General features: G+C 30.0%; 1 protein-coding gene and 1 pseudogene across 1 annotated transcript; both read left to right on the forward strand.

Annotated features, from left to right (window-relative positions):
• Positions 1-221: 221 nt before the first annotated feature.
• On the forward strand, positions 222-893 carry LOC112783782 (uncharacterized). The gene has a single exon (XM_025826850.1). The coding sequence runs from the start codon at positions 222-224 to the stop codon at positions 891-893; it is 672 nt and encodes a 223-aa protein (XP_025682635.1).
• A 2,953-nt stretch (positions 894-3,846) lies between these two features.
• On the forward strand, positions 3,847-7,280 carry LOC112792396 (pentatricopeptide repeat-containing protein At1g32415, mitochondrial-like; annotated as a pseudogene).
• Positions 7,281-17,821: the final 10,541 nt, after the last annotated feature.

Raw genomic sequence — 17,821 nt, forward strand, 5'->3', positions numbered from 1 at the left:
CATTTGATTTGCATTAAAATATTTAGCTAAATTCTATCAAAAGATATTTAATTAAATTGTTTGAGATAAAGATATATTCAATCAAATTTAAAACCACTTATGGTTAAGATAAAGATTGAATCCCTTAATAAAAGATTTTTTTCTTCAGGACTCTATAAAATGCTACATAACCAATTAACCATAGAGTAAAGGAAATCATCAAGAATCCTTAACCAGTTACAATGGAATTCACCTCTTTTTTATGTGAAATCAATTCCATTGAATACCCAACAGTACCACAAGACTTCTATTTTTCTAATTTCTTCTCCATCATGTTCAGTCTCACCAAAGAATTGATCCAAATTGACTTTTCTTCTTCTACAATTACTACTCTCAATGAAGCGTTCTTGGTTCCCTTCGATGTCCTGCGTAACGGAGAAGACACTGCATTCTTACATGAAATATTCTCTTCAATGCCTATATCTCCTCAGATATTAGACCAAATTTTACTTTTTATGGGCAGAACTGCAAGAACAATTCTAAGCCGTGAAGGGTGTGAGTCCAGCATGTCAGAGATTGTTGTGAACCTTTATGTTGTTGTTATCCAAGATTCTGATTTCTATAATGATGATGTCCGTCAAGATGTTCCTGAACTAGTCCGACTTGTGAATCTGTTGGAGAGATCCAAAATTGATGAGCAAGATGATGATGCTGAACAATGCAGTATTTGCTTGGAAGAGTTTGGACATGGTATCCAAGATTCAAGTGTAAAAGTTGTTCGCACAAAGTGCTCGCATGTGTTCCATGAAAGCTGCATGCTCCGTTGGCTGCGGCATTGTGCCGACCATCAATCACCCTATTTTTGCCCATTGTGCCGCTGCATCATATTTCCAACTTCGCAGAGAGATGAATAGGTTCTTTGAAGGAACTCTTCTTTTTTTAGTTTTAAAGTATAATTTTAAGAGTTGTTTTGTTATATATTTGAGAATTATTTTAAGAGCAATGCTAGGGGCAAGTAACATTTGTGATTGATAGCCATTAACTAGCCATCAATGATGATTTGATGGTGTGAGATTTCATCCAATGGCTCACCTTTCTTTGCTGGTTATATGCTGGCCAAAATATAATAAAATTGTTGGCCCCTAGACTTTTTCTTATTTTAATACATTGTCAGTAGAAGTTTTTTTGGGAGAAGTCTTCCCACCTTGTACTCTTGATACACACCAGCGTCCATTTATACAGGGGATGTTCTATGCAAATGAGATATTTATTGTTAATGTAAATGAGATATTTGTTTTTCAAATAAATAAGATGTTTGTTTTTAATATAGAAAAAGTTTAAGGGGTCAGCAATTTTATTGCATTTTAGCCAGCATGTAATCAGCAGAAAAAGATGAGCCATTGGATGAAATCTCATATCAATCTCACACCATCAAATCATTATTGATGGCTAGTTAATGACAGTCAATCACAAATGTTGCTGGCCCCTAGCATTGCTCTTAAATATAAATGAAATGTTTGTTCTTCATGTTAATAACTTAATACAGCATTCAAAGTTGGTGACCACGAAAGATGGCAACAGTATAGAGGGCGTTTGGATTAGAAAAAAGTGTAATAAGAATTAAAAGGGAATAGAATAGTTAAAATTTCAATGATAGAATTAAAAGGATTTTTTTTAACTTGATTTGGGGTGGATTTTTTTTTTTTAATTCTCAATAGGCTAAAAAATTAACTCATTATTTACGTTGTTCAAATTTTTTGTTGTCTACCTAACAAAACTCTTATTATTATTATTATATAAGTTGAAACATTGCATGCATCCTTGGCTTTTGAAATCACAATTAAAGTAGTCTAACTCTAATGGTACTTAACTACTTAATAAGATTTAAATTTATGCCGAACTAAAATGAAAGTGCAGTGTAAAGTAAATTTTACACGTTCATTGTATCATTACTTGACAATTTTACTAAAATGTTTATGTGAGCTGAAGTGCATGTTGCTCTAAATCAACGTTTCTTAGCTTTTATGATACCCTGAAGTCTGAAGTCTGAAGTCAGAAGGGTACTGCAATTAAAAAAGCTTGAGCTATCAAGCAAGGAAGAACTTTTAAGGGTGGAATTAATGCTGGAACTTGTAAGGGTGGAATTAAATTAATGATCCATATCTCACTGCATTTGCAATTAATAACGCCTCTTGGCTTTCCATATTAATGTATTTTTTTAAACATTAATAATAAATAATAATAATATACTTTTATTTTTATTGTGTGTATATATATATTAATAAAAAGTATTTTTTTCTTCAAAATACCGAACTAAACAGACACTTAATATTTTGATTAGTAACTCGTAAGTAATATATTTGAAAAATTTAAATGTATAATTGAACCATAATAAACAATTAAATATTTTTCTTAGATGACCCTGTGGCACTAGATATATATAAAAAGTATAATCTTTTGAACAAGTAATATTTGTTAGATGATTGAATTTGTTGAGGAGTTTAATTAAAAAAGATAATATAAAAAATCACTTAGCTTTTAAATAAATTTGGTTTTTAAAAATTTTAAATTAGTCATGTTAGTATATCTATTGCTTCTGAAGTGATAATATATATAATAAATTTGTAAAATTAGATCAAATTAATCTTAAATTAAGAAATTTCAATGCGTCAAATCCTCACCAATTATACTTAACGTGTAATATTAACAAATTTTGACGCCGTCATTATAGAAAGTAGAAGCCTAATTAACTTTAAACGCATACTTTCAAAAACCAAGTGCTTTATCCAAAAAAGAAAATAAGCGTTCACTTTAGATTTTAGGTGACAGTATGCTAATTAAAACCTTCTCATGTTTTGAATGAGGAATAGACAATGTGCACTAGCATTTGCAAGCTTGAGAAAGGTACAAAATATTATACACATTCAATGATTCATTATAACTGTGATACAAAATGGACACCATTTTGTCCTAACCAGTAACTACTTTTGTAATTGGTCTTATTTGGTTAATTACTACAAAAGCATCCTAGACATCCATCTACTGTATATGTTCAAGCATTCTTCAGGCTTATACATACTCTAGAGCTGTGTGGCCACCACCCTTTGTATACACACTAACATATACAAGTGCTGCTTGCCTTGACAGTTACAAAGGTCATTGCATGGGAATAAGTCCTTGTGTATCTGCATAAGAAAAAACATTCATTAACTACATAACTTACTTTCTATAGACAAGTTCAACGTAGTTACATAACTATAACTAGGGGAATACCCTACAACTGGGGCATTTGTGTGCCATGGCCTCCAATCATCTATGATGGAGTAGTTTAAAGGTCTTATTCCATCCATGCAATAAAACTACTTTCTTATTTTACCAACTTGTGTATCGTAGACGAAGCATATACCTATTTCAAAGACAAGGCCAGAGAAAGCAGAGTAACAACCAGGACTACCAGTGAGCCACAGCATGAGAGGATCCACCTTAGGATTGTTCTCTAACTCAATGAAATTGTAGAAAGCCTGCACATCATCATTTCATCCACTCCCATGTACCTGATTAATATCAACACATATGATAAGATCATTATCATACATGAATGCAAAATTCCATAGAGTAAGAAAGCATAGTCCATAGGCAAATGTTACTGACCCACTTTCAAGCACAAAAGGAAGGGCTCCCTCAAACCCAGAAAGGTACTTCAGTATGTTGCCACATTATATAATAATAATAATAATAATAATAATATATTGAAAGAAATGAACAAATAACGTCATTCATGCATTGATCATTTATTCTCAGTATAATCCATATCTTTATCCATATATTTTTTAACTATCTTTATCGGATATTCTTTATCTAATTTTACTTTAATTAGTTCATATAATAATCACATATATATATGGCTCACGTTTTAAAAAATACAATGTTGTATTCATATACCAGCCATAGTTTAATAATAATACAGCTGCATTCTAAATGTCTCTTTTTGAAAATCTATTGATGCGGGCCTCTACTCTCAGATGCTTCCCTCTTTCAAATGTCTCTCGCAATCACAATCTTCACTACCATTCTCAACCCTTTAATCATACTCTACCTTTTCTCAGAATCAATGACCCAACACCCGAATTCAATGATACTTTGCTCCTCCATTACCTCTCCAATGGCTGGCACCAAGAAGCACGAGACCTACTTTACAAGTCCTCTCAAGGCCACCCCCATGCTCGTATTGTTCACTGGACTTCCCTTCTCACAAAGTACTCGCGGGACGGTTTCATCCGTGAAGCTCGAATGCTGTTCGATATAATGCCGCACAGAAACATAGTCACTTATAACGCGATGTTGTCTGGGTACCTGCAATCTGGCATGCTTGATGAGTCTTTCTGTTCTTTGAGCATATGCCGAAGAGGAATGTTATTTCCTGGACTGCTATGCTTGGTGGGTTGGGAGATGCAGGGAGGATTGGAGATGCAAGGAGGCTGTTTGATGAAATGCCGGAGAAGAATGTGATCTCTTGGAATTCGATGGTGGCAGGGTTATGTGGAAAAAGGTAGAATGGATGAAGCAAGAGCGTTGTTTGAGGAGATGGGTGTAGGAATGTGGTTACTTGGACCAGCATGATGTCTGGTTACCGTAGGGTAGGCAATGTGGATGAAGCTTATAGTTTATTCCAGACCATGTCGGAGAAAAATGTAGTTTCTTGGACAGCCATGATTGGTGGGTTTACCTGGAATGGCTTGTGTGCAGAGGCATTATCGCTTTTTCTTGAGATGAGACTCTCTAATGCAATACCAAACAGTGAGACCTTTATTTCCTTAGCCTATGCATGTGCAGGTTTAGGTTTTCCTACTCTTGGCAAGCAGTTACATGCTTATATAATTGTCAATGGCTGGAAGCTTGATGATTATGATGGCAGGCTACAAAGAAGTCCCATTCGGATGTACTCTGCATTTGGTCTTATGGACTCAGCTCGAAGTCTACTAGAAAGTGATATGAATAACTGTGATGAACAGTCATTTAATTCTATGATAAATGGTTACATTCAGGCTGGTGAGTTAGAAAAAGCTGAAGATTTGTTTCATAGACTACCCATCAAAAACACAAATGCAAGCACATGCATGATTGCAGGCTATCTTAGTGCTGGGAAAGTATTAAAGGCATGCAACCTCTTTGATAACATGGTTGACAAGGATTCCCTTGCATGGACTTCAATGATTTATGGGTATGTTGAAAATGAGTTGATTGCTGAAGCCATTGACTTGTTTGTTGAAATGATGGCTGATGGTGTTATGCCAATAAATTCTACATTCTCTGTTCTTTTCGGTGCCATTGGTTCAATTGCATATCTTGAACAGGGGTGCCAATTACATGCCATGCAGTTGAAGACCATATATGACTATGATTTTATTCTTGATAACTCTCTTATATCAATGTATGCAAAATGTGGAGAGATAGAGGATGCATATAAGATTTTCTCTAGCATGTACTACCGGGACAAAATTTCTTGGAACACAATGATTATGGGCTTTGGAGATCATGGGAGGGCTAGTGAAGCTTTAAAGGAGTACAAAATCATGCATGAATATGGTATTAACCCAGACGGTGTTACTTTTCTGGGTGTCTTGACAGCATGTGCTAATGCTGGTCTTGTTGATAAAGGGTTGGAGTTATTTCGTGCCATGTTTAATATTCATGGACTACAACCTGGCCCCGAGCATTGCATTAGTATGATCAATCTTCTGGGACGAGCAGGAAAAGTTAAGGATGCAGAGGAGTTTGTCTTGGGGTTTCCTATAGAACCAAATTATGCCATTTGGGGGGCATTGCTTGCGGTATGCGGGTTGGGTAAAACAGATGTGGATGTTGTTGCTAGGCATGCTGCAAAACGACTGCTTGAGTTGGATCCTCTAAATATCCCAGGCCATGTTGCTCTCTGTAATGTATATGCTGCAAAAGATTGCCACATTGAGGGGACAAGTTTGAGAAAAGAAATGAGGTTGAAGGGCATGAGAAAGAGACCTGGCTGTAGTTGGATTTTAGTGAAGGTTAGTCTGTAGAGTTCATGTTTTCTCGTCGGGACATAGACTGGAACCACAAGAAGATACGGGTGTGTTTTAGCATGAGGTTGCTCTGAAAAGGATCATGGCCATGGATATTCTGGTATGTACTTTTTTTTTTATTTCTTAGGGTTCTAGACTTGTAATGGGGTTTCCTGGTTCTATAAATATTTATATATGTGCCTTCAATATGGATCTATGTTTAAATGAATAAAAATTTGGGGCAAAAAGCCAAATTGTAAGATAGTGTTTGCTTTGCTTCTCCTGAGCTTTGTTTTTGAATTTGGTGTTCCAGGGTTTGTGTTTCAGAAAGAAAAAAAAAAAAAAAGAAAAAGAAAAAAAATTTATGGTTTAAAAATGTAAGAGCATTAATGAGATGTCTACTAACAATAAAACCATAGAATTTGAATTCTCTAATGTGAAAAGATTAGTGAAGTTATAAAATAGAAGATTAACTATTATAAAATTTATAATTTTTATTATATTTAGGTAATAAAAACTAGGTATCATTTTACAGATCAAATGAAGGAGGCAATGAATTACATAAACCAGCTTCAGAGTAATGTCAAGGAACCCACTTCCAAGAGGGATAAACTCAAGAAACTCTCTTCATCAGTAGTAAACCCTCATCTTGCAGCAGCTGCTTCTACAAGTTTCTCAGTCCAGTTGAATAATATTGGAGCTGATGATGATGAGGGAATGATTGAAATTACTTGCTGTTGTTCCTACACAAGAGAGTAACAGGAACAAGTGGTTCCACTTTCGAAGTTGTTGCAACTAGTGCTTCAAGAGGGGCTCCATGTTGTTACTTCCCTTTCAACTCAACTCAATAATGCAACACTAATCCACACTCTCCACTGTCAGGTCCGATGGCATACACCATAATTGAACTACTTCACAGGTAAAATCCAACAAGAGTGCAAATTGGTCAGTGAAAGATCATCAATCATATCATTTGAGGTGAGTATGCTTGCAGTGTATATATTGGAATCTGTTAAATGTATAAGGAAAGTGGGGAATCACACCTTAAAAGCAAGTTGTCAAGGGGAAAGAACCACTCTCCTTATATACAACATCAAGGATCCCATACTACTTGATGTGGGACTTTGAGCACCCCATAATACCCAAGTCCCTAACAGAATCCCTCCCTTGTTGCTTTAATTTTAGAGCCTACTGCTTTGAAGCCCTTGATCTCTACTTTGTATTGTTTAAGTTTTCTTCCCTTCACAACTATATATACATATATCTATCTATAAAGTTGATTTGGATTTGTATATAAAGTGAGAATAGTTTAATAATAGTTTTTATCTTTATTCTGATATCATACATATTAGAAATTAAATAAGCATAAGTTAAAAAAAAATTAACTTAATGTGTAATAGCGCAAGAGAGAGCTATCTTACTCTTAATTATCAGATTTTAATTTTAGAGAATTTTTTTGAATTGAAAGGTAATTAATACGCACACTCAGACACATAAGTATTCTTGGCCTGTCTATCTATTAATCTATTTCTATTTAGGGATAAGTATTGTTTTGATCCCTGACGTTGAGGGTCAAAATTGAAACCATCTTCATGGTAATTTTCAATTTAGAATCATCTTTAATGTGTTTTTTTTCGTATTAAAATCGTTCTTTTTAATAAAATTTTTAATTTTATTTCTAAACTACCCCTATTTTAATGAAAAATTATAAAATTTTTAAAAAATAAAATAAAACATGTGTGGGAGACGCGGGGGTGGGGGTGGGGGAAGGGAAGAGGGGGAGGGGACGGCGGCAGCGAAGCTTGGAGCCGCCGTCGCCAGCCTCGCCGCCTTGCCCCCTCGCCACCTCGCCGCTTAATCTACACATCGCTTTCTGCTTCTGCATCTTGCTTCTACTTTCTTTCTTTCCTGATTTGGCTTCTTGCTTCTGCTTCTTGCTTTTTGCTTCTGCTGCTTCTACTTCTTGGTTTGATGTTGATGTTGGTGTTGGTGTTGCTTTTTGCTTCTGCTTCTTGGTTTGCTTTTGCTGCTTCTTGCTTTTTGCTTCTGCTGATTTTGAGTTTTTGCATCTGTTTCTGCTCCTTGGTTTGGTGGTGGTGGTGGTGGAGGAGGAAGAGGTAAGTGCTAGTAGGGGTGAGGATATTTTTGTCCGAAAAAAATTAAAAGGACGATTTTAATACGAAAAAAAACGTTAAGGATGATTCTAAATCGAAAATTACGATGGGGACGATTTCGATTCTGACCCTCAACGTTAGGGACCAAAACAATACTTATCCCTTTCTATTAATATTTCTATTTTAATATATAATAAAAGAGAAGTAGTAGGTTCAATGCTTGACAAGTGTATAGGCGAATTGATCAACAAGTGGTGCATTCTATAGTAGACAAGTGTTGATTTTAATTGCATAACAACTGGCAAAGCAACAAAAACAGATCCGGGAATAAAATAATTGAATCATTTTCTAATTGTATTCTTATCCTCATATGTGTGTGTCTCTGTGTGTGCTCATATGTGTGTGTCTCTGTGTGCGTGTGCGTGTGCGTATGCGTGAGAGATAGAGTAGTAAGTCTTGGTAGAGGGAGTAGTTGGCACCGGCAAGTGAAAGACTTTTTCCGGCGACGTTGTAGAGAAGAAGAAAACGAAGGTGAAGAAAGATCGCACGATGGAAGAAAGAGAAGAAGGTGGCGACCACAGTGACGGTCACATAGAAGGAGGCTAGATTAACAAAGAAAAGAAGAAGAATGAGGTGACGGCGGTTATGGAGGTCACCGTTGCTAATGAATCCACAGAACGACATTGTAGCCGTTCCTTCGTCGGTGGGTGCTGCTAATAGTTCTCTCGCTAGTGAGTGGGATTGCAGCTAATGTTGAAAGTTTATTATTTAGGGTTTAAAGTTTAAAATTTGTTATTTTTATTTATATTTTGCTTTATTTTAAAATATAAACATATTGCCAGTCAGTCAAAAAAAAATTAATACACATTAATTTTTTTAGACTAATTTTGTATTTTAAATATAAGAGAGAAAATACGAGACATTAAATATAAATATATGTTTCTTGCATTTATTTTAATGGATTTTTAAATGTCATTGACAGAAAAACATAGATTTTATTGGTTATTTAATTAATTGTATTGTTTTAATTTTGTTGAGAGATCTCACCTTCTCTCTTATGTTTTTGGCTATAAAAAAAATTAAAACGTTAACTAAGAAAATATACTCTCTTTTCTTTTTATATAAGAGAAAGATTGAAGATATAGATATGATATATTCTATTAAAAATTGTTTATCACTTAAATTTTGTATTATAAAATTTTTAATATTTTATTTTATTATTATATATTCGTATCTGATATCTGTGTGTATAGATTTTATTAAAAAGGTTAAAATATTTTTGAAATAAACAAATAATACAAAAGATGAAATTAAACATGAATTAAATATTTTCGGATTTTATTAATCTATATAAGTGTAACAATACACATTAATTTTCACTATTACAATACATTCCTTACTACTCACATAACATACATTAAGGTACTACTAATCTCTTGCTTAAAAAATGAAGAGTGATGGTGAAAAGATTAAGAAAAACAAAGGGAAACAAAAGATAGAGATAAAGAAGATTGAGGAAAACAGATATTGCCAAATTACTTTTTCAAAGAGAAAAGAGGGTATTATGAAAAAAGCAAATGAAATAAGAGCTTTATGTAATATTAATATTGATTTGATAATGTATTCTTCAAGTGGAAAACCTTATTATTATGGCGATTCTTCATTAAAGACCATGAAAATAGCTCTTTCAAATGAACAACAATTTCACTAAAACAGTAATCAATTTCTCGATATGCAAAATCTTATTAAAAGGAACGATTCACTTGTGGATCGATTGAATGTTAAAAAAAAAAAGCTAAAACTCTTTCTAAGATTTTAAAGACAATTAAAAATGATAGCAGCATCACTAATTGGTGGGATTCTATTTCTCAAAGTTATGAAAAAAATAAAGAAATAGAAGAAGCTCTTTTAAGTCTTCAGATCTTCTTGAGAAACCAAATTTCTTTCAGAATTGATGCAAATCAGGTTACAATTGCGGATACAACTACAGCTGAAAATGTGACTTCTACATCATATCACGGTGGTAAGATCTCTTTGATCATCTTAATTAGTATTGCATTAGCTTCGAAATATTTTTGAATCGTTTGTTTTTGGTGTCAACTAACTATCATTTTGAAAAAATTAATTGGACATAGATATATGAATCGTATAGCTAAAGGTCTCATGTTTTGTGCAAAAATTTCAAATTTTGGATATTGATAACATGAATTATCTTTTTACCAAAATCTTCATATTTCATTTACATAAAAACTTTCTTAGATACGAAATAATAGATGTGGATTATATTACATAGGTAGAGATCACTTAAATTTCTACTAAAATTTTGACTTTTGAAGAAGTTAAAGCATGAGTAGTTATTTCTTTTGGAATTTTAAAATGTTAAAGGATTTGACTGTAGAACGTTTTTACAAAGTAAATTTTTATATATTTAATATCATTAAAATATCAAAATTTTATCTCTCTATAAAAAATTCTACATTTGCAGTTTCTACAATTAAGTAAAATCAATTGTTAAATAAAGGTAAAAAAATAAATAAATTCATATCTAAGACAAATTTCATAAATTTTATTATTAAGCAAAGTTAATAATGTTGTTGGTCAATTTTGTCTTATTAATAATAAATGTTCAATTCTTCAATGTGACTTGTTTTAATTGTTTTTTAAATAGATCAAACCATGGTTCAAGTTAACACTGAAATTATTGAACCATACCCTACTAATGCAAGTGTGAGTATTTTCTCCAACCTAGCCTTTGATGACCATAATGCCCCTGTTCAGTATCCTTTACCAGATCAACACCAACAAGGATATAATGGTCCATTTTTCTACAATGCTGGTAATTGGAATGGTGCTGGGGAAGTCACGGCGGCCACGGCGATGGCGGTGGAAATCATCCTTACACTTCAAATTATAACAATAATAACGCCGGAGACTTTATTGGTTTTCCATACAACAACAATAATAATCCATTAAACAATGATGGTTATGGCGGTGTAGGGTTTTTCTAAAGGAATTTGTAGGCAATAATAAAATTTGTGCTGATTAAAGTTAATGTTAATGTTGTTTTCCCATTATTGTTGAACCTTGGAAAATATATAAGACATATTATAGTTTGCTATTATTAATATAATGTTGTCCTAAATTAGATATCATGTTAAGTTGTCCTATTATATGTTACATGCATGTATGTGATGAAAATTGTTATAGCAGAAAATAATCATGCATATTTGTTCCAATAAGTGGGTCAACTTACTCACCTAGATGCAGTGGGTGGAGTTAATAATCAGAAATTTTTTTCAAGGTCAAAAACTTTGTCAAGAATTATTCAAACACGAACAATGAGGCACGAATTTAATTTAAGATATTGTTGTTAGAAAATAATTTTGAATATCTTAACCATTGTGGGATCTATATATTTAATTTTTCAAACAAGACAGATGGTTAATTAAAATCTCAGCGAGTATACTTTGACAACATTAATTAATTATGATTTTATGTATAATCTATGATGCATGGACACTGGCACGACATGGGATACGTTGACACGCGAATTTTAAAATCTTATAAGATACGAGAATATATATACATATAAAATATAAAGTATTTTTTGGATAAATCGTAATTATATTTTCATATTTTATTGATATTAAAATATAAATTAATTTCTTAAATTATTTTTAATGTCTTATTTTAATTATATCAAGTATTTAAAATATTTTTTATTTTAATAAATAATAAATATATACTAGATCTAAATTCATTTCAAGAATATATGTTAAAAATAAGATTGGACACGCTCACATATAATGGTATTCAAGTGTGTCCAAACGTGTATAAAGAAATTTTTTTTACTTTTTATTAAGATACGTACAGTACAGTTGGACACAGCAGACATGCGTGTCGAACAAATGTTGGTAAGTATCATATTTGAAATGTGTCTGACACACACACATAACAATTCAACGAAATATCCGTATTTCATAGATAACATAAAAAAGGAGACAATATAATGAATAATATATTTTTTATTTTTATTTTTTTAAGTTGGATTTATCAGATCAATATGCGAATATGATATTATACAATATCCTATATACTTGTGGATTGCAAAATTCAAATTCGGATACAAATCAAATCTAGTGATTAGACAATCAAATTCCTTTCTGTAACCCCTATTCTAAATCATCGTCAAAATTGAAACATAATAAAAATAACATCATAGCAAATATCCCATATATATATATATATATATATATATATATATATATATATATATATATATATATATATATATATATATATATATATATATATATATATACCCTTCCCCCACACACATAAATTTATCAAAAAGTGAAGAAGAAAGAATTTTAATTTGTATCGAGCATATATATATATATATATATATATATATATATATATATATATATATATATATATATATATATATATATATATATATATATATGAAACATTTTTTTAGTGTCTACTCATTGCTTGTATTGTGTATCATATTTTCCTTTTTTATAATGGTATTTTGTTTTGGGAAATAAAAATATGGTAAACGCTTAAATAAATAATTTTGATGTGTAAAAAACTACACATAAAACTCATCATTTAAAATTTAACGTCCCTTGTTTTTTTATTCCTGATATATAAAAGTATATAAGAAAAATCAATTTCAAAATAATTTTTGAGTAATTGACAAATAAATTTTTAAAAATTTACATTTCAAACATATTAATTTCTAAAAAAAAATATTAATAAATTTTTTTATAATAATAAATATAGATAAATTATATTTAAATTAAACTCTTTTATGATGATCATAAAAATAATCTAAATATAATGTGTCTATATTTATTATATATTGTAGAGAATTTCATAAATATTTTTTTTCTTCAAGAATTACCCTGGCCAAAATACAATTTTTTAACCAAAAAAGAGTAGGAGAAGGGAGAGACCAAATTATTGAATTAATTTCTTTAAAAAAAATTAGAATTTTGTTAGGTAGATAATGATTTTTGTAAACAACGTGAATAAGAAGTTCTAAAATTGGTCTAATAAAATAAAAAATATACTACACCTTAGAAGAAGGAAATTAGCATAATATTGGATATAACTGCAAGTCTGCACATTTGCAAATCCTTATTTTTTAAAAAATTTAAAATCTAAAATAATTAAAAATTAATTAAATTAATTAATTTTAATTTTCTTTTTTATTCTATTATTCACGTTGTTCATTATTTTCATTGTCTCCTTATATACTTTTCCAAAAAATTAAGACTTTGTTTAAACAATTTTTAAAGTTGAGCCTCCTTGGATACGACACGCTCGCCCAACTTGTGCATCAAACTGTTATATATGTGTTTTATTTGAATTTATCTATCTTCAACCTATATATATTTAAATTTCATTTTAATAGTTAATTTCCTCAAAATTTCGTTTTTTTTCTAGCTATTGAACTCTATCTAATCCAACCTCTTAGTTGAGTTCTCTGCATGTTATTTTTCTAGCTATTCTTAACTATTTCTCTATAACATATATAATCTCTAAAATTAATATAATTAAAAAAAATATATAAAAGAAAGAATAATTTTTTTACTAACGAGTTATAAGTTATAACTTAAATGACATATTTTTTTATATTAATCTAGAGATCGCAGATTCGAGTCTTTTTATTTTTAAAAAAATATATTTTTAGTTGACATTATTCTAGCAAAAGCAAAAGCAGCTGTTTAAAGCACATGATCATAATGAAGTTCGTGCACTGCATCATATATATTGCATTGGGTAGGGGACCAAATATGTGAATCCTTTCTAGTTTCAACACGTAGTAGTGTTAGTTGTGCACTGCAAATTGGAACATTCATTATTATTTTCTCCCTAGTTATATATACTAGAGCAATGTTAGGGGCCAGTAATTTTTGTGATTGTTAGCTATCAATGATGATTTGATGGTATGAGATTAGTGTGAGATTTCATTCAATGGCTCATCTTTCTCTGCTGATTACATACTGACCAAAATTCAATAAAACTGCTAGCTCCTAGGCCTTTTCTATATACTAGTATTATATATCAAGATTCATCACTCGAAAAGCAATGCAAGTTTTGCTTTCTTATTTCAATTAAACCTCCCAAAAAGAAGAAGGGAAAATCTATCTAGCTAGATTATGAACAACAAAATTAATTAAATGTATGTTTATATGATAAAAAATAGTTATTTTGTATATATAGTCGAATTTGATTTATAAAATATTGAGTTATAATTATATTTTTTTGTTTATTGTAAGCAATAATCATGCTTGTTGCGGGACAGTACTAGCAGCTAGGTATACTTTGGTACGTAACTGTCATGGGATTGTGGGTGTGGAATAATAATGGGGGTGCTGGCAAAAATAATGGACCCAATTTTATGCAACTGCACTTGTCTTTGTTTTCGAATCTTCATTGGCTCTTAAAAAAAAAAAAAAAAACTTATAATAAGGGAAGAATTTCACATGTTCGTAATACATCAATGATCCAATAATTTTAGCCTTGTGAATCTCAATTATAATAAAAAATATAATATATATTAATTAAAATTAACGATTAAAATTATTGAAAGGTCAGTGTTTCAAAAACATTTAAAAATTTTCAATAAGTACATATGCTGATATGCATGTTCTTGAGAAGTTTATGGTGTATATGCTTGTTAACAAATAATGATGATATAAATTAAAGAAAAGAAAAATATCATATATATGCGTGCAGAAGTATAATGCATGACAAGAGACGAGGACCGATCATATGCGGCACACTACTTTAAAGACATCACAAAAATTTGTAGTTATTTCAGTAATTTTGTTTGCAACTATATATATCCCAAGATATTGATTATTGAAACATGTTTGTCAACCAATCATAGTGTCATTAGTGTCTCAATGGCCATGCCAAATATTTTCAAAATACTGTATACATATAAAAAAATAAGTTAGAGATATAATTATTAATATTATTTTTTTATCGATTTAAATTTTTAGAATAAGATTTAATTTAAATAAATTTTTTAAATAAGTTTTTTGGGAAATGAGTTTAAAATATAAGGACTTTTATTAATAGCATATTATAAATAAGTTATTTTATATTTAAATTTTTAGTTATAGAAATACTTATTTTAAAGTTGTAACATTTGAATAAATGACTCAAAAAATACAATTTTTTTACACAAAGAGAATGGATATTAAAATAACGATGATAACAAATATCTTTTAATATTTAATATTGATTTTATATAATTTAAACACTAAGATTTTATGTCACACATAATATTAAATACAAATTTAATAATAAAAATAAAGTAGTAAAATGATAAAAAAAATTTTGAAAGGAACACATACATGCAGCAGGTGGTTCGTAAATGGAATATTGTGTAAAAATGGTGGTGAAAAGCCAATACTTTTAGCAGATAGAACATTGAGTGAAAAATAGTGGTGGAGTGCTAATATTTTCATTAGAAACAGAAAAAATTATTTCATCAAGCCAAGAATGAAAGTAGCACAATGTTCTCTTTTATTTTAAAGTCAATTTTTTTAATAGGAATGATAAAATAACTTCTGAAAAGAAAAAAGTCATTTTTTTATTTCTTCAAAAGCTCTCCGTTAATTTTTCAAGAAGTTAAAAACATTTCTCAGGAGTGGTATTAAACATGCTTAATGTAACTTTTTATAATCTAAATGTTAAAAAAAAAAGTGTTTGCTACTTTTCAAACAATTTTAAGTAGTTTTACGATATGGTATCAGATCTCTGTATTCGAAAAGTCAAGAATTTGATCTAATAGCATAAGATAAATTAAAAAAAAGAGACTTATGCAAAAAATTAAACAAATTCAAATCTAAACAATTTTTTTTCTCAATTTAAATTTTTGAGATAAGTGATTTTATAACAAAATCAATCCCTATATATATTTATATATTTTGTTTAATATATTTTTGTTAATGTTTTTGGGAAGTTAGATCCATGGTCATTTTTATTAATTATTACCTTAGATTTCATGTTGAAGCATATTTCTAGGGAGCATGCCAAATATTTCGTTGGTATTGCCATAGCCATATTTAAGTCATCATTATATTGTACTCCGATCTGTCCATGATTATTTTTGAACAAGCTAGGCGTTCTTATCAAGATCAGATCCTAGGCAACTCCCATGGCTATTAGCTATGCACGCACTTCTTTATTTTCTCATAATGACTTTGGTTATGATGTTGGATTAATAATTTACCCCTCAATAAAAAGTTATAACTACTAGCTATTAGCTAAAACACAATCTTTTACTTAATTAAAATTATGTGACCGACATATATTAAATATATGGTCTGATTTTACTTGGAACTTATCTTGAACTTTACTTGAATAAAAATATATTAGCTATTTACTTATTATTCTATTTCATTCTTTTCATTTATAGGATCATAATTTTTTAAAGTAAAAAAATTAATAAAATAATAAAGTAAAAAATTAATTACTTTTAAATTAAAATAATAAGACATATATTTCATAAAAATTATAAAATTAATAGTAATTAACCCTTTACTATTTTATTAACTTCCTCACCGTATAAATCTAAATTCTCATTTATAATATATACCTCAATTCGCAAACAGATTACCTTTTAAAATCATATTATATTAGCTATATCAGTCAAGCAATATGATGAGAATAACATAATCAATACATGTTTCTTTGTATAAACTACACCCTAAACCCTAATAATTGAAATAGCACATCATTGATACATTTACTATGACTTAGTTTTGATGCAAATATATCTATATATCGAAAATATTTTAAAACAAAAAAAAATTAGCCAAAACACCCGTAACTTACCTTATTTAATATTTATTAATTGTTACGACAATTAATGAATGCTAAATAAAATAAGTTTTGACTTTTTTTTTATTCTCTAACATTACCGATAAATAATCCCTCAACTTAATTTATTATGATATATCAAAATTCAAAAGTCATAATTGAACATAACTGAACATTATGGCTGAATGAAATGACCTAGCTAGAAATCCATTTATTATAATAATAAGCTCTATAATGTACAAATCAAATACTAGTTCTGGTTTTATTAATGACATACAAGTCACTTTTTACTTCTTCGGTATTTTCTTTTTGTTAGATTATATTTATTGAATAAAATTGCTGTATCTAGCTAGACACAAAAGTTGTGATTACTTTTTCCCCGTAGGAATGTTTCTAAAAAAAAAGAAGAAGGAAATAATGTAAACAACATATGAAAACGAATGGAAAGCAGGAGTCAAAGTGTGAAAGCTAAGCAGAAATGGATCCTTCAAAACTTTATCATTATTTATGAAGCTACATTATTACTTCTTTTCTTACATGACTTTCCATATCAGTTATAATCAAGCATGTATATCTCACGGGACACTAACTATCGAAGTGCATGAATATTAAGTTCAAAAGAGAGCACTTAGTTTTACTCATAATGGAATTTGTGATAGAAACGTGCACTTAATGAAGGATGTATGTGTCTACATCACATTACTCCACTTCTATACACATACATACAATTACTCATTCATTTCGTATGTATATAATTTATGGCTATATATTCCTAACCTTTCTTATTATGCTGACAACTTTTTTTTATTTTCAATTTAGTTTCTGAAATTGAGTTAAGTT

The sequence above is a fragment of the Arachis hypogaea genome, chromosome 13, assembly GCF_003086295.3.
Source record: "Arachis hypogaea cultivar Tifrunner chromosome 13, arahy.Tifrunner.gnm2.J5K5, whole genome shotgun sequence".
In the NCBI taxonomy this organism is placed as follows: domain Eukaryota; kingdom Viridiplantae; phylum Streptophyta; class Magnoliopsida; order Fabales; family Fabaceae; genus Arachis; species Arachis hypogaea.

Excerpts from the sequence above, each read along its gene's own strand:
- LOC112783782 (XM_025826850.1), top strand. The coding sequence starts at position 222 with ATGGAATTCACCTCTTTTTTATGTGAAATCAATTCCATTGAATACCCA.